This window comes from Erythrolamprus reginae, chromosome 1 (assembly GCF_031021105.1).
Source record: "Erythrolamprus reginae isolate rEryReg1 chromosome 1, rEryReg1.hap1, whole genome shotgun sequence".
Classification (NCBI taxonomy): Eukaryota; Metazoa; Chordata; class Lepidosauria; order Squamata; family Dipsadidae; genus Erythrolamprus; species Erythrolamprus reginae.
The window spans coordinates 89,836,433-89,855,104 of NC_091950.1; the positions used below are offsets into that span (position 1 = coordinate 89,836,433).

Sequence of the window (18,672 nt, forward strand, 5' to 3'; positions counted from 1 at the left end):
TTCCGCCTCGACTTTGCCTTGGCTGGGTTCACCTTCAAGGGCTCGCTGGGCGGAGCAAGAGGGCGCCGGTCAGAGATTCCGCAGGAGAGCGCAGCATGAACGGAGGGGTGGACTATCTGTTGTCGGAGGAAGTGATCCATCTCACCCGAGGACCTTCAGGTATAAAAATCCGCAAACCCGGGAGCTTCCCCCGCTGCCTTTAGCTTAAACTTGCAGGGGAAGGCAAAGTTGGCTCTTCTTAATGACCTGTGGACTTCAACTCCCAGAATTCCTGAGCTGGCATGATTGACTCATGAATCCTGGGAATTGAAGAGCCCACATTGCCTAGCCCTGGGTTAATGCAACTTGCCCTTGCTGCCTGGTGCTCTAGCTGCGGCTAGGCTCTGGGGCAGGCGAGCGCCACGCTGGGTTTTGTCATGGCGGGGGTGGGGGGACGGGGGAGAGAAACCACCGAAATACGAAGGAGGGTCCCGGGGAAGCCACACCGCTTAGAAGCAGCATGTCTCTCTGGCACTTTTGCTCCTGAAAAGAGCTGCTTCGGATCCTCTGCATAGGAAAGGAAGCCCCTCTAGCGAAGCGCTGCAGAGTTGCTTTTAGAAACATAGAAACATAGAAGATTGGCGACAGAAAAAGACCTCACGGTCCATCTAGTCTCCCCTCATACTATTTCCTGTATTTTATCTTAGGATGGATATATGTTTATCCCAGGCATGTTTAAATTCAGTTACTGTGGATTTACCAACCACGTCCGCTGGAACTCTTTCAGTAAAATAATATAACTTTTAAAGAGTTTAATCTTCAAAGAACAGGTTTCCCTTGAAACTGAACTCTAAGGGGTGTGCGGTTGATGCAAAAAAATATAGGGCCTTTTTAGGTGATCATGGCGGCTACGTTGAAGCTGCAGCACTGTATGGAATGCCTATTAAACTAGATGACTGCAAGAAATATAGATTAGAACAGTGTTTCCCAACCTTGGCAACTTGAAGATATTTGGACTTCAACTCCCAGAATTCCCCAGCCGCATTCGCTGGCTGGGGAATTCTGGGAGTTGAAGTCCAAATATCTTCTAGTTGCCAAGGTTGGGAAACACTGGATTAGAATAGCAGAGTTGGAAGGAACCTTGTAGGTCATCTGGTCCAAACTCCCCCTGGTACCCCCCCCCCCCCCCAAGCAGGAGACCCTACCCCATTTCTGACAGATGGCCATCCAGGTTCTTCTTGAAAAGCCTCCAGTGATGAAACTTCCATAACTTCTGAAGGCAAGCTATTGCATAGAATAGAATAGAATATAATTCTTTATCTGTATGAGTAACTTGTTGCTTGTATGCTTAAGGTTTTTTAATTAATATTGATTGTTTCTTCATTGCTTATTTGACCCCTATGACAATCATTAAGTGCTGTCCCTCATGATTCTTGACAAATGTATCTTTTTCTTTTATGTACACTGAGAGCATATGCACCAAAGACAAATTCCTTGTATGTCCAATCACACTTGCCCAATAAAGAATTCTCTATTGGACAAGTGTGATTAGACACACAAATAATTTGTCATTGGTACGTATGCTCTCAGTGTACATAAAAGAAGATACATGAGGTGCAACACTTAACTGGTTGTCATAGGGTACAAATAAGCAATCAGGAAACATTGATATAAATGGTAAGGATACAAGCAACAAGTTACCGTCATACAGTCATAAGTGGGAGGAGATGGGTGATAGGAACAGTGAGAAGACTAATGGTAATAGTAATGCAGCCTTAGTGAATAGTTTGGCAGTGGTGAGGAAATTATTTGTTTAGCAAAGTGATGGCGTTTGGGGAAAAACCTGTTCTTGTGTCTAGTTGTCTTGGTGCTCTATAGCGTCGTTTTGAGGATAGTAGTTGAAACAATTTATGTCCAGGACGCGAGGGGTCGGTAAATATTTGCACGGCCCTCTTTTTTTGATGTGCAGCATACAAGTTTTCAGTGGAAGGCAGTTCAGCAGTAATTAATTGATTGTTCTCACTTCAGAAAAAATCTCCTTATTTCCAGGTTAAGTTTTTATCCATTGCTTCTCTAACCTTCAGTTGCTTTGAAAAATAGGTTGACCACTCTCATCTCTGTGACAGCCCCTCAAGTATTGGAACACTACTATCATGTCTCCCCTGGAGACTAGACTAGTCATGACCAGTTCCTGTAACCATTCTTGATGTGTTTTAGTCTCCAGTCCCCTAATCGTCTTTGATATGCTTTTCTGCATTCTTTCTAGAGTTTTAACAATTTTTTTTAATAGAGTGGCGACTAAAACTGGTGTGGTCTTACTAAGAGTGGTATTAGTACCTCACTTGATCTTGATTGTATCCCTCTGTTAATGCAATTTAGGATTGCATTGGCTGTTTTGGCTGCTGCTGCACACTATATAAATATAAATGTTGCCGTCCTGTACTGTTCAGTCAGAACTGAAGAAGCTTCTTGGGTCAGAAGCAAAACATCTTCAAGGAAAACTAAGGCCAGTTGCCTTTTGAAAAAGCACTTTAGGACAACCTGGATGACCAAGAATCTCCATAGTCAATTCCTATTAAACATGTCTGTGGAAAGTCTGAATCCAGGTCATGGTTGTCCCAAAGGTGCTTTTTCAGGAGGCAGCTGGACTTTCTTGTTTTTCCTTGAAGACATTTTGGTTTCCATCCCAAGTAGCTTCTTCAGTTCCCATTAAACCTGGAGTAGGCATACAGAATTTACACTATAAAGGGAAATGGAAGGTTGGGGAGAGGTTGGTTATGCTGAAAATATGGGAGAGAGACTTCTATTTGAATCTCATCCTATAATCTGATGTTCACACTGGAGATTACAACAAGAGTTAAGAAGGACTGGTTTAAAATTTGTGGTCTTCCAGATGTTGCACAATTACCACCCTTGGAAGCTCCAATCAACTTGACCAGTGAGAACAGTTTATAGATTAGCATCCTGGACTTGTTCTGGGCTGAACTCCATTTCACAGTTGTTTAGGTCTTTCTTAAAGTAAAGTAAAGTAAATTCTTACTCATTACTTATGGATGATTCTCATGAAAAACAGAGGATTCCTGTCTGCCTTATTCCAAGTTTATTGGAACAAAAAAAAAGTCTTTAATTGTATAAATAAACCCTTTGTTTTTCTCTGTGTACAAAGATTTGAAGTGAATATATGTGATGCCTAATCTATTCAGATTTACAGGTTGCTTTTTAAATTTCTGTCTGACAGTTTATGCTTAATACTGTTGTTTATGCCTTTACAGTTAAAAGTTTGATATTACTGTACTTTTCTCACATTTTGAAGTCAACAGTAACATTCTCCCTGAGATCATATTAATGCTGTGCTGCCTAGGAATACTACTCTTATGTTCTAAATACAGTGATCCCCCGCTCGTTGCGAGGGTTCCGTTCCAGGAACCCCCGCAACGAGCGGGTTTTCGCGAAGTAGCGCTGCGGAAGTACAAACACCATCTGCGCATGTGCAGATGGTATTTTTACTTCCGCAGCGCTAGCGAGGAGCCGAAGATTGAGGACTCAGCTCGGAAGCTGCACGGGTGTTTTAAAAGGTCTCCGCCGGCATGGGGGGCTTCTTAGCACCCCCCCAAACCCGAGTTGGGGGTTCGGGAGGTGGTAGGAAGCCCCCCATGCCGGCGGAGACCTTTTAAAACACCCGTGCAGCTTCCGAGCTGAGTCCTCAAGCCAAGCGCAGAAGTTAGCCTTGAATCCCTTTGAATCCCACCGCTTCTGCTGGATACGGGCGATGGGGGGGCGAGCTGCCACAGCCCCTGGCTTCCGCGCTGCTCGTCCCACCCACCGCCCGTATCCAGCAGAAGCTGCTGGATTCAAAGTGCTGCTGGGAGCCGCAGGCGAAAGGAGCTCGGGCATCGGAGCGCGGCGCCAGGCATTGTTCTCCGGACCCCGCCCGCTCAGCCCCGCGGCGGCCCTTTTCCTCTCCAGGCTGCGGGCGGGGTCCGGAGAACAATGCCCGAGCTCCTTTCGCCTGCGGCTCCCAGCCCACCGCCTGTCTCCTGCTGCCCGGTTTAGCCAGGACACGAGCGGCGAAATGACTTGGAGGAATGTGAAGCTGAAACCATTCCTCCAAGTCATTTCGCTGCTCGTGTCCTGGCTAAACCGGGCAGCAGGAGACAGGCTTTGAGTTTTGGCTGCGGGGGGAGAAGTAGGACTTTCCTAACTCCCACGCCCCGCAGCCAAAACTCAAAGCCTGTCTCCAACGCGCGCTACGATCTTCCTGGCGAGCCAGGCTCAGCGGATCAAGGCAGCCGCTTGGGCCGAGAGGAGCCGGCCTTGATCCGCTGAGCCTGGCTGGCCCGGAAGATCGTAGCGCGCGTTGGCTGCACCGGCGGCGAAATCGCTCGCCGCTGCAGCCAACGGGCGCTACGATCTTCCGGGCGAGCCAGGCTCAGTGACGGAAGGCAGCCGCTTGGGCCGAGAGGAGCCGGCCTTGATCCGCTGAGCCTGGCTGGCCCGGAAGATCGTAGCGCGCGTTGGCGGATCAAGGCCGGCTCCTCTCGGCCCAAGCGGCTGCCTTCCGTCACCTGATTGCTCTTCGCCGGCGGGATGCAAAGTGCTGGGGTGGGGGAGTGTCCTGACAGCCCCCCCACCCCAATGCTTCACCTCCCGCCGGGCAAGAGCGCTCGGGTGGCAGCTTCTTCTAGATACGGGCAATGGGCGGGACAGAGAAGCGGGGAGAATCAGGAGGCTCCTTTGGCAGCTGGGGGCTGCCCTGCTTTGTTGTTTTGGCTGCAGCGGGTGACAGGCAGCCTCCAGCCGCCAAAGGAACCTCCTGATTCTCCCCGCTTCTCTGTCCCGCCCATCGCCCGTATCTAGAAGAAGTTGCCACCCGAGCGCTCTTGCCCGGCGGGAGGCGAAGCATATGGGTGGGGGGGCTGTCAGGACACCCTCCCACCCCAGCACTTTGCATCCCGCCGGCAAAGAGCAATAAGGCAGCAGCTTCTGCCAGACACGGGCAATGGGCGGGACAGAGAAGCGGGAAGAATCAGGAGGTTCCTTTGGCGGCTGGAGGCTGCCTGGCACCCGCTGCAGCCAAAACAACAAAGCCAGGCAGCCCCCAGCTGCCAAAGGAGCCTCCTGATTCTCCCCGCTTCTCTGTCCCGCCCATTGCCCATGTCCGGCAGAAGCTGCCTCCCGTGCCGATGTTCCCCGCCAAGCCCAGTTCGGCTTCCCTGGCTGCTTGGCCGGAGGGGGGGGGGCTCGGCCAAAAGGGGCTGGAGACGCAGCGATTTGCCTCCCGCCCCTCGCCCCTGTGCCACCGGCACGTCATCTTCCCTCCCAGACAAAAAGGCCGGCCTTTGGGGATGAAGGGGTGTGTTCAGCTCTGCGTCTCCAGCTCCTTTCGGCCGAGCCCCCCCCCCCCCGGCCAAGCAGCCAGGGAATCCGAGCCAGGCTTGGCAGGGAACATCGGCACGGGAGGCAGGAGACGATCGGGCGACCGGAGCAGCAGCCAGGGAAGCCGAGCCGCGTATGGCGGTGACGGCGGCCGTCTCCTGCCTCCCGCGCCGATGTTCCCCGCCACGCCCGGCTCGGCTTTCCTGGCTGCTTGGCCGGGAGCTGGATGCTGGTGGTGGCGGAGGAAGGCGAATGCGGCTTGGAAGCTGGGAGGGGGGCAGAATATGGGAGGAGAGAGGCTTGCAATAGAGGGTGGAGGAAGCGGCCATGGGAGGGCGAGCTGCCTCAGGGAGGAGGATCGGGCGGGACCAGGTGGGGGCTGGAATTTCTCCGCCAGGGCGAAGGGCGGGCGAGCGGGTGCTGGGGAGGGCTTCTCGCCCTCCCGACAGCAAGAGGGGGGAGCGAACGGCGTGGGCAGGCGAAGGGCGGGCGAGCGGCAGCGAGGAGTTTGCGTGGGCGGTGGGGAAACTCCTCGCTGACGCCAGCAAGAGGGGGAAGACCCAGGGAAGCCGCTGCCATCTACGCATGCGTGCCCGGCACGCATGCGTAGATGGTATTTTGACTTCCGGGTTGAAAAATCGCGAATTACCCTGTTCGCAATGGTCGGGGACGCAATAACCGGGGGATCACTGTACATCACTTTAGGTTTCTTTGCTAAAAGAATTGAAATGGCAAGAGAAGAAATAAAGGCATTCTTGGGATTATAACCTGCAATTAAAGGGCAAACATTTTTTAAAAAATCAGTTTAATCCTTGTTTGGATCAAAAGCACATGCAAGAGAAACCCAACCATGAATTATTGAGTCACTGTAGTTTTAAATTTTTTACTTTTGCTGGTTTCGTACTTACAGTCTGGGTAATTTGATTCATTTGTTATATAATAAACCATGGTATGACAGTGTTTATGCTTATATTAAATATATTTATAGCCTACATTCCCATCCATGCATTTCCAAAATTGCTAAGTTTAATATCAACATTCCACTTACTCTAGTAGAATTCATGGTGGTTGTGTGTTTTTTTTAATGGGTAGGCACTAAATAACAAAAAACAAAATCTTAAAATTGCAATGTATAGTTTTAATTAGGGGTACATGAAAACCCTACTGGACATTAGTGACACTTAGTGGAATATCAAGCATTAGTCAGATATTAGTCCAGAAATAAATATGTGCCTTATAAGGACTAAATGAAGGCCTTCATTTTTATGATTATCTCTATCTCTTTTAAATCAGTATGTGTTTGCAATCTATATATGCTGGATATTGTTTTGGTTATTATGAAGCAGTGAAATTATGCAGAGGAGAAAGAGTGATGAGTGACAATTGTATATCTTATCTCAAAGAAAGGGGATGTCATTTGATACTTATGCCCCAGATTAAAGCATTTCTTAGTTTAAAGGTATGCAAGAATGTAAATTTTAATCCATTGTGACCAGTAGAAAGAACACTTGATGTGTCGCAGTCTTACAAGTGAAGGTTTATTCTGGGATGGCAGTAACATGATTTCTCCCTACCGAATTCAATAATATTATTCCCAGTTTCTCTAGTTGTATAGTAGGCAGAAATGGCTGGAATTTGTTTTTACTCCCGATAATAAAAAGTCATTTAACAATTTTTACTTGGGACAAATATCTTCCATTTATATGACTCCTCTTTCCTTCTTCACAAGGCTGTTGAAAGTACATTATTGCTGCGTTCTTTGGGCATCTTCGTCTTGTGTATTCAGTTGCCTTTAGAGACATATTTATTTCAAACGTATATCAGACCCATCACAAGGTTCACTGATGATGCACAGCTGAACCATCACAAGACCCTCGCTTGTCTTTGAAAAGGGGCGGCATACAAATCTAATAAATTGAATTGAATTGAATTGACACATCCACACCTAAAGCCCTTACAAGAACCCTGACATCCCTTAAACTCCACTTAAGATGTTACCTAGCCTGGTAACAAAATGTTCAGAAACCAACCCACAAGCTTAGAGAACAAACCTTCACTTTCATCCTACACCCGGGCTACAGATAGTCACCACTATTGCAATATACTGTACTGTATATGTATCTGCCCATCTTGCATTAAACTCTGGGCAGCTCTTAACCAAAAGATAAAACATCAACAAATATTAAAATCACAACTATTAAAACCAAATCAAAACAAAAATTCTGTGTATCCATAGTGTATTGTTCATTAGTTGAAAAATATTTTCCAATACTTTACTTTTTATAGTCATTTAATAGTTTACTAAAGTTAAATCAGATAATGACACACAACTTGTATCTCATATCTTACAACTTGTATCTGAAACAACTGTTTAGCTTAGTATTGCCTTGTAGGGGCTAGGACACGGGTGTCAAACTTGTGATTCGCGTTGCTCTCACATGATATTTTGTGACATTTTCCCCCTTCACATTGCTGGTGTGGGCATGGCATCTGGTCTGCGAACTGCTAGTTTGAGGGACAACTCACCACAACCAACTCCTTGCAGGACAACTTGCCAGGGCCAACTCCCCATGGGACAATTTGCCTTGGAACAAGACTTACATTAAGATTACAAAGAAATGGTAGAATGTCATAATTAAAGAATTTATGCCAGAGGAGGGACAGAATGAAATGTGAATGACAAAAATGAAAATAATTTTTAAATAATTTTAAATAATAAAATTGTGTTTGTTTGTTTGTTTCTTTGTCTGTCTGTCTATCTAATCTCTCTCTCTCTCTCTCTCTCTCTCTCTCTCTCTCTCTCTCTCTCTATCTATCTATCTATCTATCTAATCCATCCATCCATCTATCTAATTTATATGCCGCACCTCTCTGAGAACTTGGGGCGGCCTACAACATATAATTGAATTGTTGAGTTTTTCTGAGGCAAATTGTTCCATGGCAAGTTGGCTATGGTGAGTTGCCTGTGGCAAATTGCCCATTCCGTGCCTTATACGATATAACGATATTTGTGCAGTTTCAGAAAAAAGTTTTCCTAATCTAACTTAAACATATTAAGAAATTAACTTAATATGTCCTCAGCTGGCTGGAGTTGGCATTCCTGAAATCTATGAAAGATCAGATAAAGTAAAAACATCTTTAGGTTGACTCCGAGTAGTTACATAGCCAAGTCAGTACAGTGGTACCTCTACTTAAGAACTTAATTCGTTCTGTGACCAGGTTCTTAAATAGAAACGTTCTTAAGTAGAAGCAATTTTTCCCATAGGAATCACTGTAAAAGCAAATAATGCATGCAAAACCATTAGGAAAGAAATAAAATCTCGGAATTTGGGTGGGAGGAGGAGGAGAAAGAAGAGGAGGAGGGGAGTCGCTGCTGAAGGAAGGTGAAGTGAGGGGAATCAAAAAAATCCAAAACTTTAAGGCTTAAAAAAAAAAAAGAGGGACTCTGAGGTGGCGAGGAGGAGCACGAGCCTCCAATACACCTGGTGCGAGGCTGCCTCCCATACACTGGCTGCTGCTGCTGCTACCTGCTACCTCTTCCTTCCCATGCTGAAGGGCTTCCCTCTCCTCTCGCTTGTAGCTGGCGCCTTTTCTTCACTGGTGACTCCTCGGCTGCCCAGAGCGAAGGGAGAGTTTCTTTTCTCTGGGCGCTGGCAGAGGTTTATTCCCTGTCCAAGAGCCCTGAGAAAGGAAAATGCTTTGTTCGCTCTGGACTGCCAAAGCTTCCTTAAGCGCCACCAAAAGGCTCCTCTGGCAGCCCAGATGGCCGAGATTTAAGAGGGAATGGCAGAAAACTGGCCGGGCCTTCATGCCACTCTCAAATTTCCTGGGAAATTTTTCCAGGTTCTTAAGTAGACGCAAAAAAATCTTGAACACCTGGTTCTTATCTAGAAACGTTCTTAAGTAGAGGGTTCCTTAAATAGAGGTACCACTGTATTATTATTTTTTGCACAATAGCACAAAAGCTATATTAATGTCTGTAAAAAAAACACAACTTCCTGATGTAGCCTCTAACTGAATATCAAGGAGTCCAACTAAATTTAACCTGATGATCAGTTAGGGCATGCTGAGTGCTGCCATCCAGACTAATGAAAATGACCAGTATTGAAAATAAAAATCAAATATGCATAATTGCCATTTGCTGTTTACTTTGGTTCAAGAAGCTTTATTACAGTTGAAAGAAATAGTTTTCATTGTTTTGAGTTCTTTCTTTCTTGCTAGCGTTGGGCTAGAGAGTGATCTCATTTTTTTAAAACCTTTTTCCTTTTGATATTTTTCTTAGGCTTGGGATTTAATATTATTGGCGGGACTGATCAGCAGTATATCGCCAATGACAGTGGCATCTACGTTAGCCGGATCAAAGAAAATGGAGCTGCTGCACTTGATGGGCGCCTTCAGGAAGGAGACAAGATTTTAGCAGTAAATACTTTAATTCTGTCCTGTGAAATTGTTTCATGGAAGGTGGGGTGGTAGGGCAGGCGGAGAATGGTGTAGAAGCATTTACAATCTCTTCACAATACTAGCTGTCTCTGTAAACCCATCCAATCTGTATCTCTAAACTGTTCAAAAATTCAAGACCAAAATTTTATTGATATATCATTCCGTTATATATATATTCAGATTTCCCCAATCTAATCCGGATCTTTTCTAACTACGGTATTGTTGCTATTTGTAAACTGTTCAGAGTACCGTAAAACAATAGGAAGAGGCACAGAGTGGGCCTTCTCCAGGTCCCATCAACTAAACAATGTCGTTTGGCGGGACCCAGGGGAAGAGCCTTCTCTGTGGCGGCCCCGGCCCTCTGGAACCAACTCCCCCCAGAGATTAGAATAGCCCCCACCCTCCTTGCCTTTCGTAAGCTCCTTAAAACCCACCTCTGCCGTCAGGCATGGGGGAACTGAGATATTCTTTCCCCCTAGGCTGCTACAATTTATGCATGGTATGTTTGTATGTATGATTAGTTTTATAATAAGGGTTTTTAGCTGTTTTAGTATTGGATTGTCGCATGTTGTTTTTACCACTGTTGTTAGCCGCCCCGAGTCTACGGAGAGGGGCGGCATACAAATCCAATAAGTAAGTAAGTAAGTAAGTAAGTAAGTAAGTAAATAAGTAAGTAAGTAAGTAAGTAAGTAAGAAGTAAGTCAGTCAGTCAGTCAGTCAGTCAGTCAGTCAGTCTAAATGCTATTGCTGTTTCTTTTTCTTGGCCCCACTGTCTGTGTTTTGGTATAGTAGTCCTGGTATACAACAGCGATATACAACTTCAGTCCAAGAGCTTTTCTCTTTAAAAGTATAACTGTTCTTCTCTGAAATGTGCACATGGTACTTCATCCTGTGAAACGTATGCTAACTAAATTGTAGGAATCTACAGCTTTTGCAGATGTGGGGAGTTTTAGTAAACAGAGCTTGAAGGAAGAGTCATCTATCATGTCCTTTTTATACTCGAGTCTGGGCAACTCAGACAAGGATCACTCTGAATATTACAAGGGCTACAATTATCTCAGATGGGTGGGTGGGGTTGAACTTTTACAGGGAATTGGGATTTTTTTTTGTCATTGTTTTCTGTACTATGTTTATGTTGGGAGACATGTGAAAATTGAAGTGTAACCTCTATCATAATGATAGGGAGGTAATATCAGTTTTCAGTAAACATCACCAGAAGGTCTAAAAACTACAAAAAGAGGCTACAAGAGTCACTAATTACCTGCCTTTGTTTTACAGCATTATGTCTGTACATTGATTGTAGTTTCATTTCTATTTCTTAACAATGTTAAGCTCTTTGAAGTTGGTGGCATTCTATACTAGCTCATGCTCTTAAATACTTGGGTACAGTTCTGGTTTCTACTGCACACTGTTCTATGTACCGAATATATTCAGAATGCTGGCAGTTAATGAAAACATAGGGAAAAAAACTGGAGCTCTTAAAACAATTTGAATGTATTACTTAAATGGTCTGTACTAAATATTGTCTTGTAACTAATGGAATAGAATTATTCATTCTAATTAGGCTTTTGTTCTTTAGTGATGGTTTGTATTCAGGCAGTTTTATGATGAGTACTAGTGATGGGCGAACCGAACCCGCACAATTCGGGTCCATACCAAATTTTGCGGTGTTCGGTATGCTGAACACGAACCATGGAATCCAGGAAGTGATCACCTTGGCATCCTTAGCAACCTGCCGGTGACATCAAAGCTCCACCCCCGGAATATCTTTGTGGGAGACATTCCCCGTTCGGGTTCGGGTTCGGTTCGGGTTTGGCCGAATTTTGCGTAAAGTTCATCCAAACTTGCCAAATCCGAACACTGTTGGGTTCGCCCATCACTAATGAGTACCTAATTGGCTTTACATTTGTTTTTCCCCAGGTTAATGATCAGGAGTTGAAGAACATGCTACACAAGAACGTTGTGGAACTTTTCAGGACAGCTGGTGACAATGTATCATTAAAAGTTCAGCACCGAGTATGTATGCATCCTTCCTTAGTTTTGGCTTGTTGGAACTAAATGCTTCAGAGAAATTACTTCAGGAAAACTGCAAGCTATACCAGACAGTTGGATTGGTATGATTTGGATGAGGAACAAAACCATTGATTTTGAATATGTTTGTTATAAACCACTGCTTTCTAAGTGGGTGTCCTCCGGATATGATGTACAAGCTACCGTGTTTCCCCCCCAAACAAGACAGCCCTTGATAATAAGCCCAATTGGGCTTTTGAGTGTTTGACAATAAGGCCAAGTGCTTAGTTTAGAGTCCAAAAAAATATAAGATAGGATATTATTGTATTTTTCAGAGTATAAGATGCACTTTTTTACACACACCCCCCCAAAAGAGGGTGAAAACATGGGCGCGTCTTATACAGAGAATGTATCCCCACCCAGCCACCCTTATTGGCCTCTGCCTTCCAGAAATTTACCTCCTTGCAGCAAGCAGCACAGATGCTGGTTAGCATAAGCAATTGATTATCAGCCTCCCAACCACCAGCTGATTCAGCAGTGCTAGAACTGAAAGTGAAACTAGCTGCAAGGAGGCAAATTGCTGGGAGGTGGTGTGCTGACAATGTTGGACTGCTGAAACTGAAAGTAGTTAAGTCAATAACTATTAATGTCTATAGAATGTTCACATGATTAAATTTATTTTTTAAGGACTGCTTTAACATTGTTCATTAACAAAATGGAGAAGCTTTTTAAAATAAATGCTTGATCTGAAGAGGCCCAGTGCTATTGTATCTTCTTTTAAATATAGCAGAGAATAACTATACTTCCAGAAAGCCACATCTATTTTAACAGCATCCGTACAAGTACAATCTGAAATGTAACAGTGTCCTGTTAGTATTAAGATAAGGCAGCTGAGTTAAACCCTGACTTAGTCATGTTTGGAGTAGATATATTTAAATAATTGGGAGGAGTTAGTGCGACTACATTTAATAAAACTTTCTGGCGTTAATATACTGCCATAATGTACATTTCTCCAATTCTTTCCTATTTCTATGGATCAAGCAAACTACCGTGGGACAGCCTTAGATAATTAACTCTTCTCATCCTGTAATTTTGTGCTAGTAATTCATGTTTGCCTTTAGTAAGAAGTAGGGGTGGTTTTTTAAAAAAACTGTGCAAGTACACATGCACAGAAATACACAGCAAACAGTGTATATCATCTGTTTGCTGTTTGGAAAATTGTTGGGGGACAGAGGCCTTTTTTCCTTGTTTTCCTCTCCCAAAACTAAGGTGCGTCTTATACTTTGGCGTGAGTTATATTCCGAAAAATACAATATTTTCAGGAAAACACAGTACTACTATTTTTCCCATCCTCACAGTCATTCCTAAAGACTGAGGGATTTTGGGGGGAGCACCATGCTGGGAAAAAGTTCTTTAAACTGTCGATACTGCCATATAGCCCCTCCAAGTAAAATCCACAGTGTAGAAAAATTAGTATACTTATAATGTAAGTTTGGCAAGAAGTAGAGAAGAGAAATCAGGTAGAAAGATGATAGATAAGTAGCAGAAGTTGATTGTGATCAGCATGGGTCAGATCTCCCTAATGTGGTCTTCAGATGTGTTGGGAATGCAAAGAACTTTTGTAGTTCCACACATCTGAACAAGAGCAGTCTGATGAAGCTGATGTACACTAGTATATGTGTTATGTAATGTAAAGTTTCCTTGGGCATTTTGATAAATTTTATGTGTAGCGAGCAGATCTTAAAGTAACCTACCAAGTGGCAAAATGTTGTGGAAAATCTGGTTTAATTAATGTTGAGAGAAAGAAAGATAGATAGCTTTCGAATTAGCAGCTGCTTGGACTTATCCCTATAGTTTTATTAGAAAAATTTTCAGGGGAGAGAGGGGGAGGGAGGGGGAGATAGAGAGAGAGAGAGAGAGAGATATTACATAGATGTGGATGTCTATTATTGCATGTAGTGAAGTTTTATTTGATTCTATTCAAAGATTGCAGTACACTTCTTTTGTCTGCTTGTTTTGGTGTGATTGCAAATGGAAATGATTGATCAAAATGGTGGTTAAAGCTTCCTCCATAGAGTGAGTGTGAAAAGATCTTTTTATGTTTTCCATTAACCAAGGTGAAACATAATTCCCTAAAGACCTCTATCTTTCTCTCTCAAGTATGACACGGGAATCCTACTTATCGCATTAGGACAGGCACCAGCTTTCAAAAGTAGCCTGGCTAAACACGTCCTCAGAAGAGAAGAACTTTCAATTTTGCCAGCTTGAAGACATAGGTCTTGATTATTCTAAATTTCCTTAGAAAGTTGAACCATGTATGATTCAACTGCTAATGCCTTTCTTCTCCTTCTGATTGCAGCTACTGCCCCAGAATGGTCCCTCAAGCCACCGAGGAGATGGAGATCCAGGCGGTGTTCCTTTGGCTATGATTTTGGTGCCAGGGATGGCCATAGCAGCAGCAGCAGCTCTATTATGGGCCTTCCTTAGATATCGACAGCGGGTGTGATGAGCATCATTTTCCAAAGATCTTGGCGTCTAGGAAAAATGAATATAATCTGTAAAATAATTTAAACAGAAGAAATCAACAATCCTACTCTGGACTGACATAGGGAAAGGAGTAATAGAGAATCATTGGTCAGTGCAGCCTTCCCCAACATGGTGCCTTTCAGAGGATGTTGGATTACAACTCCCATTATTTCCAAACTGGTGGGTATCACTTTGGGAAAGGCTGGAGAACACGGTAAACATTTTGGCTGCTTAGGGAGTTTCAAATTTCATACACTTACAACCTGAAAACTGATGAGCTTGGACAATCTGACTTCACTGGCCCTGAAGAAAAATTGGTCCGAATTATTTTTTTGTCTTGTGAGCTTTCCTGTGCTCAACAATTTTTTCCACATGCAGCTAAGCAGTGGAGCAGAGCTTGTATGTTATGTACCCTGATAGATGAGATAAGACAGGTATCTGTTTTGCCACTTGTGAAACTGCTTCTCAAACGCGAAGGAAACCCCTGGAGCAACTGCAGCGTAGTTATGCTTTGATGGTGGGGAAGGGTTGGGTCGCAGGTGGAGTGAAATGTCCTTGAGAAAAAAGAAAGAAAGAAAATACAAGAAAGCAGGTTTGCCTGATTGAAAGGAGTATTGTAGATTGCAGGTGCAAAATCAAGAGTGAAATTGAAAGAGGTATTTGATTTTTTTAAAAATTGCAGATTTATCTTTAATCTCCACATTTTCATTGTGTCCGTCGATTATTTCGGACAAGAACATTGTCCATAATAATGAGAGATGAAAGTGATAATGAAAACATCTTTTGTTAACGAGTAGAATATTTTGGCAGGGCAGACTAAATTTTATTTAAATAATGGCTCAACATAATTGTATTTTTGTAGTGGTTCTGCAGCTGATAAGACAAAACATTTCATCAAACCTAAGCATGGTAAGCTGACACGTTATCCCTTTCTACTCTCTAAGAATAGATAGGTTCAAGTATTGTGAACAGCCAATGGTTTATTTTGTACAATTGGGTAGAATGCACTGCTTTTTTCTGTGGATTGAAAGCTGTCACTGGAAAGTAGACCCCTGCAGTTTTCTTCCACATAACTTGGGTAGTCAAACATTTTTTTTCTTAAATTGCTGAAGTGCCAGATAGCTCTTACCAGTAAAAAGCAGTATATGTTCATGATAGTTATTTCTTTTGTTGGAGAGTGAACTATACCTCTGGAATTCTCTAGCCATGCAACAAGGCAGCAATGTTTATATAAGAAAAGTCTGTGAAACAGTGACAAAAGCTACGATTGCCTTCACTTTCTAGATGGCAAACCCTTGTACGTTGACTATCATAGAGTTGAATGATTTAAACTCCTTAAAGTATCATTGATTTTGTTCTGAAATGGAATCTGTTTTTGTACTTTGCAAAGGAAAATTGATGTATGAGAAATGCCTAATGCCAAAAAATGTATGTGCAGTACCTCTTAAAACTTTAATATGTTCTGAATGGGTTTTTCCCCCCCAACTTTTTAAATTTCCAATACTTCTGTGCAGGAGAATGCTTGAGATATACAGTGATACCTCTACTTATGAACTTAATTCATTCCGTGACCAGGTTCTTAAGTAGAAAAGTTTGTAAGAAGAAGCAATTTTTCCCATAGGAATCAATGTAAAAGCAAATAATGTTTGGGGAAACCACTGGGAGGATGGAGGCTCTGTTTCCTCCCAGACAGATCCCACAGAGGATTCTCTCCGCCTTTTCTGGCCCTGTTTTCTTCCAGGAGATTTCTAGAAAGTGGCTTCTCCCCGCCTTTTCCAGCCCTGTTTCCTCCCAGGAGATTCCTAGGGAGGCCCCACAGAGGCTTCTCCCTGCCTTTTCCAGCCCTGTTTCCTCCCAGGAGATTTCTAGAAAGTGGCTTCTCCCCACCTTTTCCGGCCCTGTTTCCTCCCAGGAGATTCCTAGAGAGGCCTCTCCCCACCTTTTCTGGTTACAGTTTCCGAGGCTCGGGTTTGTAAGTGGAAAATGGTTCTTGAGAAGAGGCAAAAAAATCTTGAACCCCCGGTTCTTATCTAGAAAAGTAAGTAGAGGCATTTGTAGGTAGAGGTACCACTGTACTGGTGCCTGCCTGCTGTATTTTCCCCTTTCTATCCTTTTAGCACAGTGGAAGGTGACTGTCCTCCCTCCAGTTGCATTTACCTGGAATGTCATTCCTTATTGGGAACCCTATTCCAGTAATGAGGACCTAAGCCACACCACTGAGACCTCTCCAATTTGGAGGGATTATTAGTATTGTTATGACGGAAAAGACAATTTTCAAAAGTACGGTGCAATCACAACAGTATAATTTTGTGGACACATGCAAACTGGGAAACTCTGATAACAGAAATGTTTAGTTGCAAGGAAGTATACCGTGCTTCCTCCAAAATAAGACCCTGCCTTATATATTTTTGAACCCCCAAATAAGCACTTGGTCTTATTTTTGGGGAAATCTTATTTTGGAGCGCGTGGAACAAGATGGGGCTCCTCTTGCTGATTTCCAACTGTGTCTCCCTAACCTTAACCAAAGGAAATTTTTGAGGGAAGGTTTATTTTGGGGGGAGGGCTTATTTTCAGGCAAACACGATAGTATTGTGGATTTTCTGTGATATAGATAATCGAGTTACGATCACAATAGTTACCAAGGTGTTCTTAAGTGAGTTATGTCTGATTTTACAACCTTTTTTTTTGCCATGTTTAAGTGATTAGGGGACTGGAGGCTAAAATATATGAAGAACGGTTTCAGGAACTAGGTATGTCGAGTTTAATGAAAAGAAGGACTAGGGAAGACATGATAGCAGTGTTCTATTATCTCAGTGGGTTGCCACAAACAAGAGGGAGTCAAACTATTCTCCAAAGCACCTCAGGGCACAGGACAAGAAGAAATGGGTGGAAACTAATCAAGGAGAGAAGCAAACTGTGAGGAGAAATTTCCTGACAGAACAATTAATTGGTGGAAGAGCTTGCCTCCAGACGTCCTGAATGCTCCAAAGAATGGATAACCATTTGTCTGAAGTGGTGTAGGGTTTCCTGACTAAGTAGGGGGTTGGACTAGAAGACCTCCAAGGTCCCTTCCAACTCTGTTATTCTATTCTATTTTAAAGTGAATCATCCTTAAGCAAGTCTACCGAGAGGGGCGACATACAAATCAAATCAAATCAAATAAATAAATAAATAAATAAAAATAATAAAATAAAATAAAATAAATATGGCTTCCTCTTTTGACTTTGCTTATCAGAAGCTAGAGAAGGTTGCAAATGGGAATCATGTGACCCCCATTGCTATAACAATTGATGTGATGATCGATTATAAGTGACTTTTTTCAGTGCTGTTATAACTTCAAGTGTTCACTAAACAGTTGTAAGTCAGTGACTACGATACATTTATTCGGCCAAACTAATTTGGTTACGGCTACAGAATCTTACTGACTTCAAGTGCTGTCCACAAAGCATCACATTCAGGTAGAGCTTTCTCACTAAATGTATTGCAATAAAATCAGTATCAAATATTCCTTTGTAGATTGGACAGTTTTCCTGCCTAATTTCTGCTTTTCCTCTACAGTTTTATGAAGAGCTGTTACTTATCCCCATATGATCTGGGGAGAAAAAAACCCCCAGTACTGTATACTAGGCAGCGTTATATTCTTCAACATGGGAGATGCATTGTAAATTCCCGTGGTAGCCAGAAGTCCAAAATACAAGAAATAACTTGTGTGTGGCATTTGAGCTATTTTCACACTTTTTCTTTGGAGCTTGTTTCTGAATATCTATTTGCAGAAGGAGGCCATGCTTTCTAGTTACATTGCCTTAGCTTTGCTAAATGTTTAAACTCCCAGATCCCTTTTGTTTTGTTGTGGGACTAAAAAAACCTGCAGTTCTTACAATATAAAGATGTACAGTATTCAAGTCATGTGTAAATCATGGAATCTAGCAGCCCTCCAGACATCTTGCCAAAATTCAGTGGTCAAATAATTTTCCTCTGTCTAGCCACAGAAATCACCTCCCCACCAAAAAGTCTCAGTAGCCAGATGGATGTCACACTCCTAAGAGAAACATTTTAAGGAACCTTCCAAACTTCTCCAGATTTACAAATCCTGCTTATATGAAAACATGCGTACGTGTACACGTTTCTTTTCTGCTGTCAAACTTGCACCAACTGCCCCCACTTTATGTACACAACTTTGTATTTGATATTCAAATGGTTCATGCTTTCTTGCTTGAATTATTGCTTGCTAGGTAACAACTGCCAATGTTTCTCTTATGTTAGGAATTAAATCAAAAGATTTTGGGACGGATTATACCAATAGGAGCAGCTGCGATGCTAACATGTTTTAAAATTCTTGCT

General features: G+C 43.2%; 1 protein-coding gene across 1 annotated transcript; it reads left to right on the forward strand.

The window, feature by feature from the left end:
• On the forward strand, nt 1–17,539 carry SYNJ2BP (synaptojanin 2 binding protein). The gene is made up of 4 exons (XM_070758556.1): nt 1–159; nt 9,638–9,774; nt 11,716–11,811; nt 14,165–17,539. Exons 1-4 carry the CDS (start codon nt 96–98, stop codon nt 14,309–14,311), a joined length of 444 nt encoding a protein of 147 aa, XP_070614657.1. The 5' UTR covers nt 1–95; the 3' UTR covers nt 14,312–17,539.
• The last annotated feature ends 1,133 nt before the right edge of the window (nt 17,540–18,672 follow it).